The sequence below is a fragment of the Erinaceus europaeus genome, chromosome 15 (assembly GCF_950295315.1).
Source record: "Erinaceus europaeus chromosome 15, mEriEur2.1, whole genome shotgun sequence".
Classification (NCBI taxonomy): Eukaryota; Metazoa; Chordata; class Mammalia; order Eulipotyphla; family Erinaceidae; genus Erinaceus; species Erinaceus europaeus.
In genome coordinates, this window is record NC_080176.1 from 28,766,424 (window position 1) to 28,780,701 (window position 14,278).

At 52.2% G+C, this 14,278-nt stretch overlaps 1 protein-coding gene across 1 annotated transcript in view; it reads left to right on the top strand.

The window, feature by feature from the left end:
* Nucleotides 1–1,437: 1,437 nt before the first annotated feature.
* Nucleotides 1,438–14,278, top strand: part of CLIP2 (CAP-Gly domain containing linker protein 2) — a 38,016-nt gene continuing 25,175 nt past the window's right edge. The window contains exons 1-2 of the mRNA XM_060172325.1: nt 1,438–1,465; nt 5,887–6,362. Coding sequence (XP_060028308.1) covers nt 1,438–1,465; nt 5,887–6,362 — 504 coding nt within the window. The remainder of the gene's footprint in view (nt 1,466–5,886; nt 6,363–14,278) is intronic.

Genomic DNA, 14,278 nt, shown 5'->3' on the forward strand with positions numbered 1-14,278 from the left:
AACCCACCCACTTGTCTCCTGAGTAATGGGGTGCTCTTCTACCCCATTCCACCCCCCTTTTTTTAATCAGAGCCTTGCTCAGCTCTGCTTATGGTGGTGTGGGAGATTGAACCTGGGACATTGAGGCTTCAGGCATAACCATTATGCTATCTGCCCCTGCCTTCCCCCATCACATCTTCACTCCTCATTTGGGGGAGTGAACTCAGGGCCTCACACGTGCGTTGCCACCGCTGGGCCACTTCCTGGCACGTTCTTCCTTCCTCCATCCAGATGTTTCTGGTTCTAACGGTTTGTTTATTAACCTGAGAGACAACAAGAGAGGGTGAGACACCCGGAGCCTCCTTCGGCCACATGTGGTGCCCAGGGTAGAACTCAGGGCCTCATGCCTGCAAGTCCAACGCTCTGTCCTCTGTGCCTCCCCTGGGTGGCTTTCTCAGTCTTTACTTCTGAGAGGGGGTGTGTGTGCCATAGCACCTAACCCCCCCCCCCAGACCCTGTGCCACAGTATTGCCATGTATTGCTGGGGCTTGAACCCCAACCACACACACACAGAAGCTGGCACACACCCCACTGGATGAATTATCCCCCTTTTCCTTTTTAATTAATCAATATGAGAGAGACAGAGACAGAAGCAGAGAGAGACTAAAGCACCCCTCAGCTCTGACTTATGCGGTGCCAGGGCTTGAACCAGGGCCTCACTTAAGTCCTATGCTCTGCAGCTGAGTTGACTCCTGCTAAGTTTTTTTTTTTTGATAGATTCAGAGAGAAACTGAGAGGGAAGGGGAGATAAAGAGAGAGAGAGAGACACCTGCAGCCCTGCCTCACCCCTTGTGAAGCTTCCCCCCTGCAGGTGGGGAGCAGGGGCTTGAACCCCAGTCTTTGTACTTGGTTCTGCACTCCACTCTTTTTAAAAATATTTATTTATTCCCCTTTGTTGCCCTTGTTGTTTTATTGTTGTAGTTATTATTGTTGTTGTTATTGATGTCATTGTTGGATAGGACAGAGAGAAATGGAGAGAGGAGGGGAAGACGGGGGAGAGAAAGAGAGACACCTGCAGACCTGCTTCACTACCTGTGAACTGCACTCCGCTCTTAGGTGCTGTTGGCACCCCTCTCTGTCCCCCTTGGTGGTGGTGGTGGGGGTCTGTTCTCTCCTCTCAGAGCAAGCAGCACCCCTGCCCTCTGTGTTCAGTTTTCAGTCACACCCCCAGCCTGCCTCCCCCCAGGCTCCTGGCTCAAGGTCCACTACGTTCCCCACCTCCTCCCTGACCACATCCTAAACTTTGTAATGGCAACTGGAGGGAGGGGGCAGCCAGGCCGAGCTTCCTTGTAGGGAGGAGGGAGGACTGGCTCTGATGATGCTGTATTGATCACAAGGGGGGGTTGCCTCAGTATCCTTCTACCCCTCTATCCCTCCATCCGCCCCGGAGCGGTCTCCATGGGGAGCTGGCTCTGCTCTTTCCTGGGTAAGCCACTGCACTTCTCCTCCGCTTGGACCCCACTTCACCCCCTTCCAATTCCTGCTTCCTGGGGAGCCAGCTAGTGGGGGGGGGCTGTTCTCCTGCTTGGGGGTGGTGGGAAGGGGAGGTGGCTTCTGAGTTCCATTTGTTCGGAAGGACGCTGGGAAACCCCTGAAGCTGGGGGGGGTCCCCGCATTGTAGTGGTCTCCATGAGCAGCGTTGGACCCTGCCACTGTCCACAGTTCTGTCTGAGGGGAGACTGTGAAGGAGGGGCTCATGGTGGCAAAACGTCCTGGAAGAATATTCTAGAACCTCCTCTTCCTTGAGCACCAGTTGGGGTCCTAGGAGGAAACTTGCCTTGGGTCTCTAGGGCATGTCTGTCATTGCTTTGGGGACCCTCAGACCTCGGGGTGGGGGAGCAAGGCTGTGGTCAAATTGGGGATCCGGGGATGTGAGGGAAGAGGTAGGTGGGGGCCTGTCTGCCTGTGGGGGAGGGTGTTGAACCTGCAGGGGGGTGGGTGGGCAGGACAGTGTCACCCCCTCAGCCAGGTGACCCTGCTGCTGTGGACAGCCCCACCTGAGCCAGCAGGCTTAGCCAGCGGCTGGAATAAGAGTTTCCCTCTGTCTCTCTCTCTTCCCATCCCTGGGCGTCTGGCTGGGGGTGATGGATGGTGTGGTCGCTGTATTTTTAGCCTCTCTCTGCAGTGATGATGCTCATTACTCAAAAGCTCCACAGAGGCGACTTGGGGGGTGGTACAGTGTGGTAGAACTCTGGGCTCTGAAGCAGGAGGTCCTGAATTCGATCCCCACATTACATATGCCAGAGGGATGCTCTTCTTCCCTCTTCTTCTCCAAATAGGTAGGGAGGAAGGGAGGGAGGAGGGAAAGAAGGAAGAAAGGACTTTAGTTCCACAGATCCTGCCTTGAAGTGACCTTGACTTTGAAGACCCTTTCTCTAGTTTCTTAGAATTGGGAGTTTTGTTGTTTTTGATGTGAGGGTTTGAACCCAGGACCTCCTAGAGATTTGTTTTGGGTTTTAATCTTTTTTTTTCTTCTCCCTTTTCTTGTTTCTTCATTTAAAAAAATTTTTTTTTAATTTATTCCCTTTTTTTGCCCTTGTTTTATTTTTGTAGTTATTATTGTTGTCGTCATTGTTGGATAGGACAGAGAGAAATGGAGAGAGAGGGGGAAGACGGGGGGGGGGGAGATAGACACCTGCAGACCTGCTTCACTGCATGTCAGGTGACCCCCCGCAGATGGGGAGCCGGGGCACGAACCGGGATTCTTTGTGCCACTTGCGCTTAAACCACTTTGCTACTGCCCGACTCCCTGTTTCTTCTCCTTCTTTTTCTTCTGTTTTTCCTTCTTCTGTTCGTGCTGCTCCTCCTCCTTAACCTCTCCCTCCTTTTTGTTCACAACACCCTATACAGTCAGTTCCTTGGAACATGTAGGGAGCTGAATGCCTCCTCCAGGATGCAAGTCCAATCATAGCCTCTGACCTTCAGATGGGGGTGGAATTATCGTCATTTCATGGCATCATCCCTGAGGGTCCCTGCATGCTCCTTTTTTTTCCCCCTTGCCACCAGGGTTATCTCTGGGGCAAAGTGAGGAGATTAAACTCTGGGAGAAGAAAGTGGGGGCTTTGCAGGAGTGTCTTGGAGCAGGAGGGCTTCTCAGAGGAAGGAGCTTACTGAGTGACTGACTCTCTGGGGCCAAAAGACTCTGGAAGATGATTCTGGATCCCCAGGGATCTGTTCAGTTCCCTCCAGCCTGGTGGCCCAGCTGAGCTGTGACTGTGTTCTCCAGCCCACCTCCCGGCATTTGGCCATGGCTGTTTCCCTAGTGACCTCTACTGAGTCCTACCCCTCAGGGAGAAGGACACATTTCCCCCGTCAGGAAGAAAAGGGTGGCATCTCGTCTAGCCCCCTCTCTAGTCCCCCTGCCCCCCATCAGCTGTCCCTCAATCTCATCACCAGAGTCCTTCAGGGAATTTGAAGCCTCAGTGTTGCTTTGCACCTGGCTTCTGGGGCTGGCACCAGCTGCTCCCTTTTGCCTTCTGGGGGCCTGGCCAGGGTGTCAGAGAGTGCCCTGGAGAGAAGGGGGGGTCTGTAGGGGTACCCCCAGCTCTGGACAGCTGAGTAGGGGTGTGTGTGGGTTAATGGCTTGTTCATGTGATGCCACAGAAGAAAAGCAAAGCAGTGACTTGGAGTGTTGCTGGACTCTCAGGCGTGAGTTCCCAAGTTCAGTCCCCAGCATCACAGGTACCTGAGCGGTACTCTGGCTCTCTCTCAAAAAATCCATCTGTCAGATCAACAAAATTGCTCACTTGGATAGTGTGTGCTTTGCCATGTGTGAGACCCGGGTTTGACACCGGTCTCCACCACATTAAAGGAAGCTTTGGTGCAGTGGCCTCTTATTCTTTTTAAAAGGGGAAAAAATCAATTAATCTTAAAAAAAAAAAAAGTATTTAAACTGTCTTTAGACTCCTGTCCAGGCTTCTAGCAGCTGTTGAAACAGCGGGTCCTGAGTCTGGGGGTTGGGGAACAGGGAGCAGATGGGGATTACCTGGGGGGTGCCCCCAGGCAGGGACAGCTGGGGAGGGCACAGCTGAAAGGACAGCTTCCTTCCCTCCGGTAATAGCTGGGTCCCCTACCCGGGGCCCCCAGAGCTGTGAACAGAGGACAGGCAGGGACAGGCTTGAACGCTGGGCACAGGACAGGGTTCTGGAAGCAGATCCTGGAAGTGAGGGGCTGGCCCAGGCAGTGTGGGAAACTCTGGTAGGTATAGGGGAAGTGGAGATAGGGGGCCATGGAGCCGCTAGGCTCCACTTCAGGCTGACACCTTCAGCTCAGAACAAGAAAGACAGCAGCAAGGAGAACACTACAAGAAGTGGCCCCTGTGGCAGGAGGTGGCACAGTGGGTAAGGTCCTGGGTTCGATTCCTGGCATCGCATGTGCTAGAGTGAGGCAATGCTTCTCCTTCTCTTCTTAGCAGAGATAAAAGAAATCTCTAAAAAAAAAATTCTAGTGGTTTTAGTCTGGGTTTTGGTGGGTGCTTAAAACATATTTGATGAATGAATGAATGAGTGAGTAAGTGGCAGTTCCCTGCTGTCTGTGTCCCTCCCCTGTTAGAAACAAAAGGGGAGTGGTGACACCCACAAAATAGTCGCCCTGGATGGTGCACCCACTCTACCATGTGTGAGCTCCAGGTTCGAGCCCCCCCCCCCCGAAGGAGGAAGCTTCGGTGCTGTGGCATGTCCCCCTCTGACTGTTGGCCTCTCTATCTTCGTCTCTGTCTCTTTCTAATTGAGAAGGTTGGTCCTCAGCCTGAGAGATGGTGCAGTGGATAAAGCGTTGGACTCTTGGGGCCGGGCAGTGGCACATGGGGTGGAGTGCACATATTGCAATGCTTGAGGTCCAGGGTTCAAGCACCCACCCCCCCATCCCCACCTGCAGAGAGAAATTTCATGAGCAGTGAAGTAGGGCTGTATCTCCCTCTCTCTCTCTCTCTCTTTCCCTCCCTCTCCCACCTCAACTCCTGTTTCTATCCAGCATAGATTAAAAAATTCATTTTAAAAAGAGGTCGGTGGTGGTTGGGGGGGTAGGGGGAGTAGCAGTCACTCTGTAACCGGGGCGTCTTATCCCTGAAACCCAGCAGACAGGCCCCCTACTCTAATCTTTTTTTAAAAAATTTTTTTTAATTATTTTTATTTATTGGATAGAGACAGTCAGAATTTGAGAGGGTAGAGGGAGATAGAAAGGGACAGAGACAGACACCTGAAGCCCTGCTTCACTACTTGCAAAGCTTCCCCCTTGCAGGTGGGGACCAGGGGCTCGAACCTGGGTCCTTGTACATTGTAACATGTGCACTCAACTAGGTGTGCCACCACCTGGCCCCCCCATACTCTAATTTTGTCCCCTGCTCTCCCTGAAGAACCCCACCCTGGCTGCTAGGGCCCCCCCACTCGAACGCATCCTGCTCTCCGGGAAGGCCCCCTACCTTGGCTTTTGAGGGCCCACCCAAACCATAACTGTCCCTTCTCCCCACATCTCCCTCCCTCTCGGGGTCCCCGGCCCTAACTACCCCCTTTCCCCACACCCCCTGCCTTTAGGGGTCCTCAGGCTCTAACTGCCCCATGTCACCCCACCTCCTCCCTCCCTCTCAGGGTCCCCGCCCTGACCGCCCCTTGTCCCCACAGCCCCCCTCCCCAGTCGGGATCCTCCACTTCTGACTGCCTCCTCCCCCAAGCCCCTCCCCATCCAGGACCCCACCCATGGCCGCGCCCCCAGCCCCCCTTCACCGTCTGGTTCCCCACCCCTGACCACCCCCACACCCCTCCCCGTCGGGGTCCCCCACCCCTGACTGCTCCCTGTCTCGCCTCCCCGTCTGGGTCCCCCACCCTGACCACCCTGCCTCCTTTCCCGCAGGCTCGCCCCTGCACCGGCCCTGCGCCCCGGCGGAGGCGGGCGACGAGGCGCCAGGGGACCTGGTGCGGGGCGAGCGCGTGTGGGTGAACGGCGTGAAGCCGGGCATCGTGCGCTTCCTGGGCGAGACGCAGTTCGCGCCGGGCCAGTGGGCGGGCGTGGAGCTGGACGAGCCGGTGGGCAAGAACGACGGCGCGGTGGGCGGCGTGCGCTACTTCGAGTGTCCGGCGCTGCGCGGCATCTTCACGCGGCCGTCCAAGCTGGCGCGGGGGCCCGGGGACGCGGGCGGCTCCGGCAGCGACGCGCCGTCGGTCGAGTCGCTCACGGCGCAGAACCTCAGCCTGCACGCCGGGGCCGCCACCCCGCCGCCCGGGCGCGCCTTCCCGCTGCGGCCCGGCAACGAGTCGGGCTCCAACCTGTCGGACAGCGGCTCGGTGCAGCGCGGGGACAAGGACCTGCGCCTGGGGGACCGCGTGCTGGTGAGTCTGGGGCCAGCAGCTGCGTGGGTGGGGGAGCAGAAGAACCCTCTCCTCCCTGGGTGGAGGCCCGGCAGCTGCACTGGGTCGGGGGCGGGAGAACCTGCCCCGTTGGGGTCAGGGGCAGAGGAACCCTCCCCACCCCTGGTGGGGGGCTGCAAAATCCTGGGGTAAGGGGGCAAGAGAACCTCCCCCGTTGGGTGGAGGGCAGAAGGACCCGACCCCCTCTGGGTGGGGGGCAGAAAAACCCTCCCCTCCCTCGGGTGGGGGGCTCCAGAACCCTCCTGGGAGTACGGGGGCTGAACAACCCTCACTTCCCCTGGGGTAGGGGCAAAAGGACCCTCCCTTTTCCCCCGGAGTGGGGACAGCAAAACCTCCCCTCTGGAGTGGGGGCTGGAATCACTGCTGTGTGAACCCGGGCAAGTGTCTTCACTTCTCTGGACTTCTTCTCCCTTCCCACCCAGAAAATGAGACTTTTGATTTATTGAAAAAAAAATTATTCATTTTTTTTTTTTTCCATTTTGGATAGGACAGAGAGAAACTGAGAGGGAAGGGGAAGACAGAGAGGGAGAAAGTCACCTGCAGACCTGCTTCACCACTTGTGAAGCGACCCCGCTGCAGGAGGGGAACCCAGGGCTCAAACCGGGATCCTTGCTGGGGTCTTCTGCTTCGTACTATGTGTGCTTAACCTGGTGCACCACTGTCCAACACCTATTTATTATTTTTTTGAATATTAAATTTTTTTAATTATCTTTATTTACTGGATAGAGACAGCCAGGGATCAAGAGGAAGAGGGAGATAGAGAGTGAAAGAGACAGAGAGACACCTGCAGCCCTGCTTCACCACTGGCAAAGCTTTCCCCCTGCAGGTGCGGACTAGGGACTTGAACATAGGTCCTTGCGCACTGCAACATGTGCACTCAATTGGGTACACCATCGCCTGACCCCTATTATTTTTTTTTCAGTGAAAGACAGATATAGAGAGAGACTAGAGCCCTGCCCAGCTTTGGCTTATAGTGGTGCTAGGGATTGAACCTGGGACCTCAGAGCCTCAGACAGGAAAGTCTTTTATTTATTTATTTTTTAATGTCTTTATGGGGGGGTTAATGGTTTACAGTCAACAGTAAAATATAACAGTTTGTACATGCATAACATTTCCCAGTTTTCTGCAAAACAGTAGTTTTCCACTAGGTCCTCCTCTGCCATCATGTTCCAGGACCAGAACCCTCTCTCCCACCCCAGAGTCTGACTTTGGTGCAGTACACCAAGGAAAGTCTTTGCAGAACCTCCCAGGGTTATTGTTGGGGCTTGGTGCCTACACTACAAATCCGCTGCTCCAGGAGAATTCCCCCCACCCCTTTTGTTGCCCTTTTTTTAATTGTTGTTGTTATTACTATCGTTATTGCTGTTGTTGTTGTTGGATAAGACAGAGAGAAATGGAGAGAGGAGGAGAAAACGGGGGGGGGCGGGGAGAGAAAGATAAGACACCTGCAGAGCTGCTTCACTGCTTGTGAAGTGACTCCCCTGCAGATGGGGAGCCGGGGGCTCGAATTGGGATCCTTACACAGATCCTTGCGCTTTGCACCACGTGCACTTAACCCGCTGTGCTACCGCCTGCCCCCCTGCAGAGCCATTTTGAATGAGAGAGGAGGGTGGGGAGGGCAGGTACCAGAGCCCTGCTCAGCTCTAGTTTATGGTGTTGCTGCGAATTGAACCTGGGACCTAGGAGTCATGAAAAGTCTTTTTTTTTTTTTAAAGTTTTTATTTATTCTTTCCTTTTTGTTGCCCTTGTTTTTTATTGTTGTAGTTATTCTTGTTATTGTCATTGTTGGATAGGACAGACAAATGGAGGGAGGAGGGGAAGACAGAGGGGGAGAGAAAGACAGACACCTGCAGACCTGCTTCACCGCTTGTCAAGCGACTCCCCTGCAGGTGGGGAGCCGGGGGCTCGAACCGGGAATCTTACGCAGGTCCTTGCGCTTCGTGCTACGTACACTTAACCTACTGCGCTACCGCCTGACTCCCCATGAAAAGTCTTACGCAGAACCACTAAGCTGTCTCCGCAGCTCAGAATATTTTTTTAAATTAGTTTATTTCATCTATTAATTGTTCTACAGAGATGGAGAAATTGAGAGAGGCACAAAGAAGGAAAGAGAGACACCTGCAGCTCTGTTTTACTACTCACGAAACTTCTCCCCTGCAGGTGGGGGTTGGGGACTTGATCCCATGTCCTTGCTCGTAGTAACATGTGCACTCAACCACTGCTCAGTCCCTATTTACTTTTATTGATTTAGTAGAGACAGGCAGAGAGAGAGAGAGAGAGAGAGAGAGAATGAGAAAGAGGGTAGGTGAGGGAGTGAGGAGAAGAGACCATGGCATCTAAGCTTCCTCTAGTGTGTTGGGGGCTGGGCTTTTGAACTTGGGTCTCACGTGATGAAGCAGCACTGTCCAGGAGAGCTGTCTCGAATGGACAGTTTGTGTCTTGTGGTCTCTACTCATCACTGAGCTAGAGCTATTCAGTGGTACCCTGACACCTGCAGCCAGCAGACCAGGTCCTTGCAGTCACTCTGCTGCCACGTGTCTCCCATCTGCCCACAGAACTTACTAGCTGCTGCCTGCCCTGCCCTGCCCCCTCCAAGGACGCCCAGTACCCTGCCCCATTTCCTGCACTGATCTTCTCCTGTTCCTTGGAGGTGGAGTCCCCCCACTGACCCAGTGTCCTGCCTGAGTCCCTGGGTGCTAGGGACCTGCCCATGTGGCCCCCATACCTGGCTCCCTTCCAACACCCCCCCCAGCCCCCATCTACCTCCTTCCTCCAGTGAGCCAGGCTGCTGCCTCTCCTGGACTCTGTCCCCCACGGCTCCCTGTCCCACTTCCTCCAGGCTGCTGGTCAGGGAAAGGAGAGGAGGCCCCAGCCACCCCTTCCTGCAGTGTGTGGTGCCCCCAGCACCAGCTCTGTCACCCATTAGAGGAAATGGCTTCAGAGGCCTGACATGCAGGTCTGCCACCTGGACATGGTGTGAAGGGGGCCTGCCTGGGCCCCTTCCCCTCCCCAGAGTGGGCCAACCGCCCCTCCCCCACCAGCCTCTCACACCCCTTTTTCCAGGATAGAGCTGGCAACTCTGAGGCCCCGGTGTGTCCCCAGGTAGATGTCACACTGGCCTGAGGCACATGTGTGTATTCATCATCATTACTTAGAAGCAGAGAGAGAGATAGAGACGGGGAGAGAGACACCAAAGCTTCCTTCAATGCGGTGGAGGCCAGGCTTGAACCCGGGTGATGTGGAGCACACTGTCCAGGTGACCTATTTCCTAGGCCTGGTATTTATTTTTCCAAAGATTTGTTTCGTATGAGAGAGAGAAAGAGAGAGAGACCAGGATTGAGCCTGAAGTCTCAGATGTGCCAGTCTTGCATTCCCCAGCTGAGCTGTCATCTCTGGTCACGTGTGTGTGTTCTAAGCCAGGTTTGTGACCCCCTCAGAGGCAAGGGATGTGGAGTTATCTTGCCCGTGGCCCCTGGTGCAGAGGGACTAGGGGGAGTGGGGGGGGCACAGGATATGCAGAGATTCTGGCTGATGTTTTGTCCATTTTCTTCAAAACCCCGTCATTCAAGGCCTTGGAGGGGGCGCAGTCAGACATGAAGTCCTATGTTTGCATGTGCCAGAGTGATACTCTGCTTCTATCTCACTCTCCCTCCGTCTCTTCATCACTCTCTTTCTCATTAATAAATAATTTAAAAAATATTTTAGTTGTATTTGGATAGAATCAGAAGTCAAGAGGGAAGGGGGACATAGAGAGGGAGAGAGACAGAAAGACCCCTGCAGCCCTGCTTCACTGCTCATGAAGCTTCCCTCCTGCAGGTGGGGACGGGGGCTTGAACCTGGGTCCTTGCACATGATAATGTATATGCTTTACCAGGTGCACCACTGCCTGGCCCCCCAATAAAGGTTTTTTTTTTTTAAACAAAATAGCCCATTCAGCAGTTCCCCATGATATGTTAATCTAGTGGGTAGCACTCCTATGTCCACACAAACACCTGCTCAGAATTGTTTGAATTATAGTTGTCTTCATAATCGCTCAGTTGGAAGCAACCACACACACACACACACACACACACACACACACACACACACCAGTAGGTGAACGGATAACTTAACCCTCATCTGTCTAGAAAAAATAGGAGTGTTTATTTAGTGTCACATAGGCAAGGAAGAAGAAAAGAAAAAAGAAAGAAAGGAAGGAAGGAAAAGAGAAAGAGAGAGACAGACCTTAGTCTCTTCTTCAGCTAAGGGGTTAATGCTGCCCACCTCAGGGCAGTGAGGTCAAGAACTTGTCTTCAGCATGCCTGGTGCAGTTAGAGTGGAAGAAATGGTGGAGAGAATTTTAATTAGAGGGTGAAGTTTTTTTTTTTTTTCTTTTTCCTTCCCCCTTTAAGTTATTACAGCCCTCAAGGACAAAGAGAACAGTATAATTCCAGGAACAGCTAAACTGGAAATTGAGCACAGTTAAGGCCGCAGGCTGCAGAGGGAAAAGCAGAGAGTGGAGGAAGCAATCAATGTTTCCCTCGAGGCCCTGGGGCTTGGTAAATCAGCCACAGGGTGGCCTCTGGAAATGGGACTGGGGTCAGCGCCAGAGTCAGGAGAATTGTGAGAAAGTCTTCCACACTGGGGGCTGGGAGACAGATCAGCTGGCAGGACACATGCCTTATAGGGTGTGGGTTACCGATTACAAGCCCCAGCAACCAAGGAGCTCCATGGATGGTGGGGCAGGGCTGTGGGGGTCTCTTCTCTCTCAGTACCATGGACACCACCCAGGAAGCCTCTTGGAGGGTGGAGCAGAGCTGTGGGGGTTTCTCCTCTCTCAGCACCATAGACAGCACCCAGGGAGCTCCATGGATGGGGTGGGGCAGAGTTGTGGGGTCTCTCCTTTCTCAGCACTATGCATAGCACCCAGGGAGCTCCATGGATGATGGAGCAGGGCTGTGGGATCTCTCCTCTCTAAATAAAAAGAAAAAATTAGGTAGAAGGCCACTCAACAGTATTGTATAAATGTAAAGCTCACTGCCCAGCACTGCATAAAAGAAAGAAGAACTGTGACTAGGGAACTGGCTCAGCTGGTAGAGCACTGGACTTGTTGACCTGAGGCTCCCAGTTCGATCCCTGACATCACATCTCTGGTATCTCTCCCCCACCCTTCATATGAAACTATCCTATGTATAAATAAATCTTGTAAAAGAAAGAAAGAAAGAAAAGATTCAGGAACTGAGACTAGGAGGTCGCTCAACTGATAGATTGCACTTCCAGGTAGGTCAGCCTGAGAGAGGAGGGTTCCATGAGCCCCTTATCTCCTCCTCCTCCATGCTGGCCCTCAAGCCTCCACCCTCCATTATGGAGACTGCCAGGAGATTTTCTAAGAAGTAAGATAAGGTAGTGAAGGTTTCAGATATGAACAGCACACCCGTAGGTAGGTAAATGCCAGTGAGTTAGAAAGCTCTGACAACACCCAGGAAAACGAGAAGTGTCTAAAAAAAAAAATTAAAAAAAAAAAACAAAACCAGATGGGAAATGAGAGGAAGATTAAAAAAAAAAATCTCAGCTTGACAGTATCACAGAAACTAAAATCAGAAGAGCCTGGTCCCTTCATGGAAACAGGACACAGATTCAGGAAACTGTCCCTATTTGGGGGCTAGAAACACTGACTTGGACTTGCGAGGAGGGAGAATAAGGTGGGACAGGTGTCTGCTGAGTGATTCGAGAAAACTCCCCAGGCGGACTGGAGTTTCTTGGCTACATAGGTGCCCAGGAAGTGGACAGAGAGACCCAGACCCACAACACCCTGCGCCCAAGACAGGAAATACAAGTGCAGGGGTGAGAGGTCAGGAGCTAGCCCTCTGCCATTGAGAGAATCATACGCTTGAGAAATATGGGCCGGCAGAATAGCTCACTTGAACAGTGTGCTGCTTTGCTATGTGTGAGACCCAGGTTTCACCGTGGGCCCCGCACCCACCCCCACATGTTGAAGTCAACTTTATTGCTGTGGTCTCTGTCACTCTTTCTCTGCCTTGATCTAAAAGAAAAAAGAAAAAAGAGAAAGAAGTGTGTTAAGTACATAGAAATTCAGTTTCAGGGAGTTGAAGGTATGGGCTGGGGAGATATCCCACCGGCATATATATATGCCTGAGGCTCTGAGGTCCTAGGATCAATTCCTAGTGCCATCAGAGCTCTGTTTAAAATAATTAAAGAAAAGATTGAAAAGTTTCACTTCTGGACAGAAGTAAAAACACATGTAGGCCTTTGGAGGCATTTGCTTCTTTAGGTATTTGTATAACTTTTAAAAAATAGGTAATTATGTGGTCTGGGAGGTGGTGCAGTAGGTAGATAAAACATCGGACTTTCGGGAGTCGGGCTGTAGCGCAGCGGGTTAAGCGCAGGTGGCGCAAAGCACAAGGACCGGCATAAGGATCCCGGTTCGAACCCCGGCTCCCCACTTGCAGGGGAGTTGCTTCACAGGCGGTGAAGCAGGTCTGCAGGTGTCTATCTTTCTCTCCTCCTCTCTGTCTTCCCCTCCTCTCTCCATTTCTCTCTGTCCTATCCAACAATGACAACAACAATAATAACTACAACAATAAAACAACAAGGGCAACAAAAGGAGAATAAATAAATAAAATAAATATTTAAAAAAAAAAAAAAACATCGGACTTTCAAGCATGAGGTCCTGAGTTCAGTCTCCGGCATAACATGTACCAGGGTGATGCCTGGTTCTTTCTCGCTCCTCCTATGTTTCTCATTAATAAATAAATAAAATCTTTTAAAAAATAGTTAATTATTGGTTGCTGAGTGGTAGCACACTGGATTTAAACACACATAGTGTGAAGCTCAAGGATCCCGGTTTGAGACTCTGGCTCCCCACCTGCATTGGAGTCGCTTCACAAGTGATGAAGCAGGTCTTCAGGTGTTTGTCTTTCTCTCCTCCTCTTTTTTTTTAATTTTTTTTTAAATTTTAAATTTTAAATTTATTTATTTTAAAAAGGAGACATTAACAAAACCGTAGGATAGGAGGGGTACAATTCCACACAACTCCCACCACCAGATCTCTATTCCCATCTCTTCCCCTGATAGCTTTCCTATTCTTTATCCCTCTGGGAGTATGGACCCAAGGTCATTGCAGAAGGTGGAAGGTCTGGCTTCTGTAACTGCTTCCCCACTGAACATGGACGTTGACTGGTCAATCCATACTCCCAGCCTGCCTCTCTCTTTCCCTAGTGGGGTGGGTCTCTGGGGAAGCGGAGCTCCAGGACACATTGGTGTTTTTTTAATTTATTCCCTTTTGTTGCCCTTGTTGTTTTATTGTTGTAGTTATTATTGTGGTCATAGCTGTCGTTGTTGGATAGGACAGAGAGAAATGGAGAGAGGAGGGGAAGACAGAGAGGGAGAAAAAGATAGACACCTGCAGACCTGCTTCACCGCCTGTGAAGCCGACTCCCTGGCAGGTGGGGAGCCAGGGGCTTGAACCGGGATCCTCCTGCCGGTCCTTGCGCCTTGCGCCATGTGCGCTTAATCTCTCCTCCTCTCTGTCTTCCCTCCTCTCTCCATTTCTCTTTGTCCTATCCAACAACAACAGCAACAACAACAGTGGACAAAAGATGGCCGCCAGGAGCAGTGGATTTGGATTCGTAGTGCAGACACTGAGCCCCAGCGACAATGCTGGAGGTTTATATATTTGATGGGATGGAGAGAAATTGGAGGACAAGGGGAGATAAAGAGGGAGAGAGACAGAGAGATACCTGCAGCCCTGCTTCACCACTAGGAAAGCTTCCCTTCCTGCAGGTGGACCAAGGGCTTGAACCCAGCTCCTTATGCACTATAACCTGTGCTCTCAACCAGATGTGCCACTGCCTGCCCCCATATATATCTTATATATA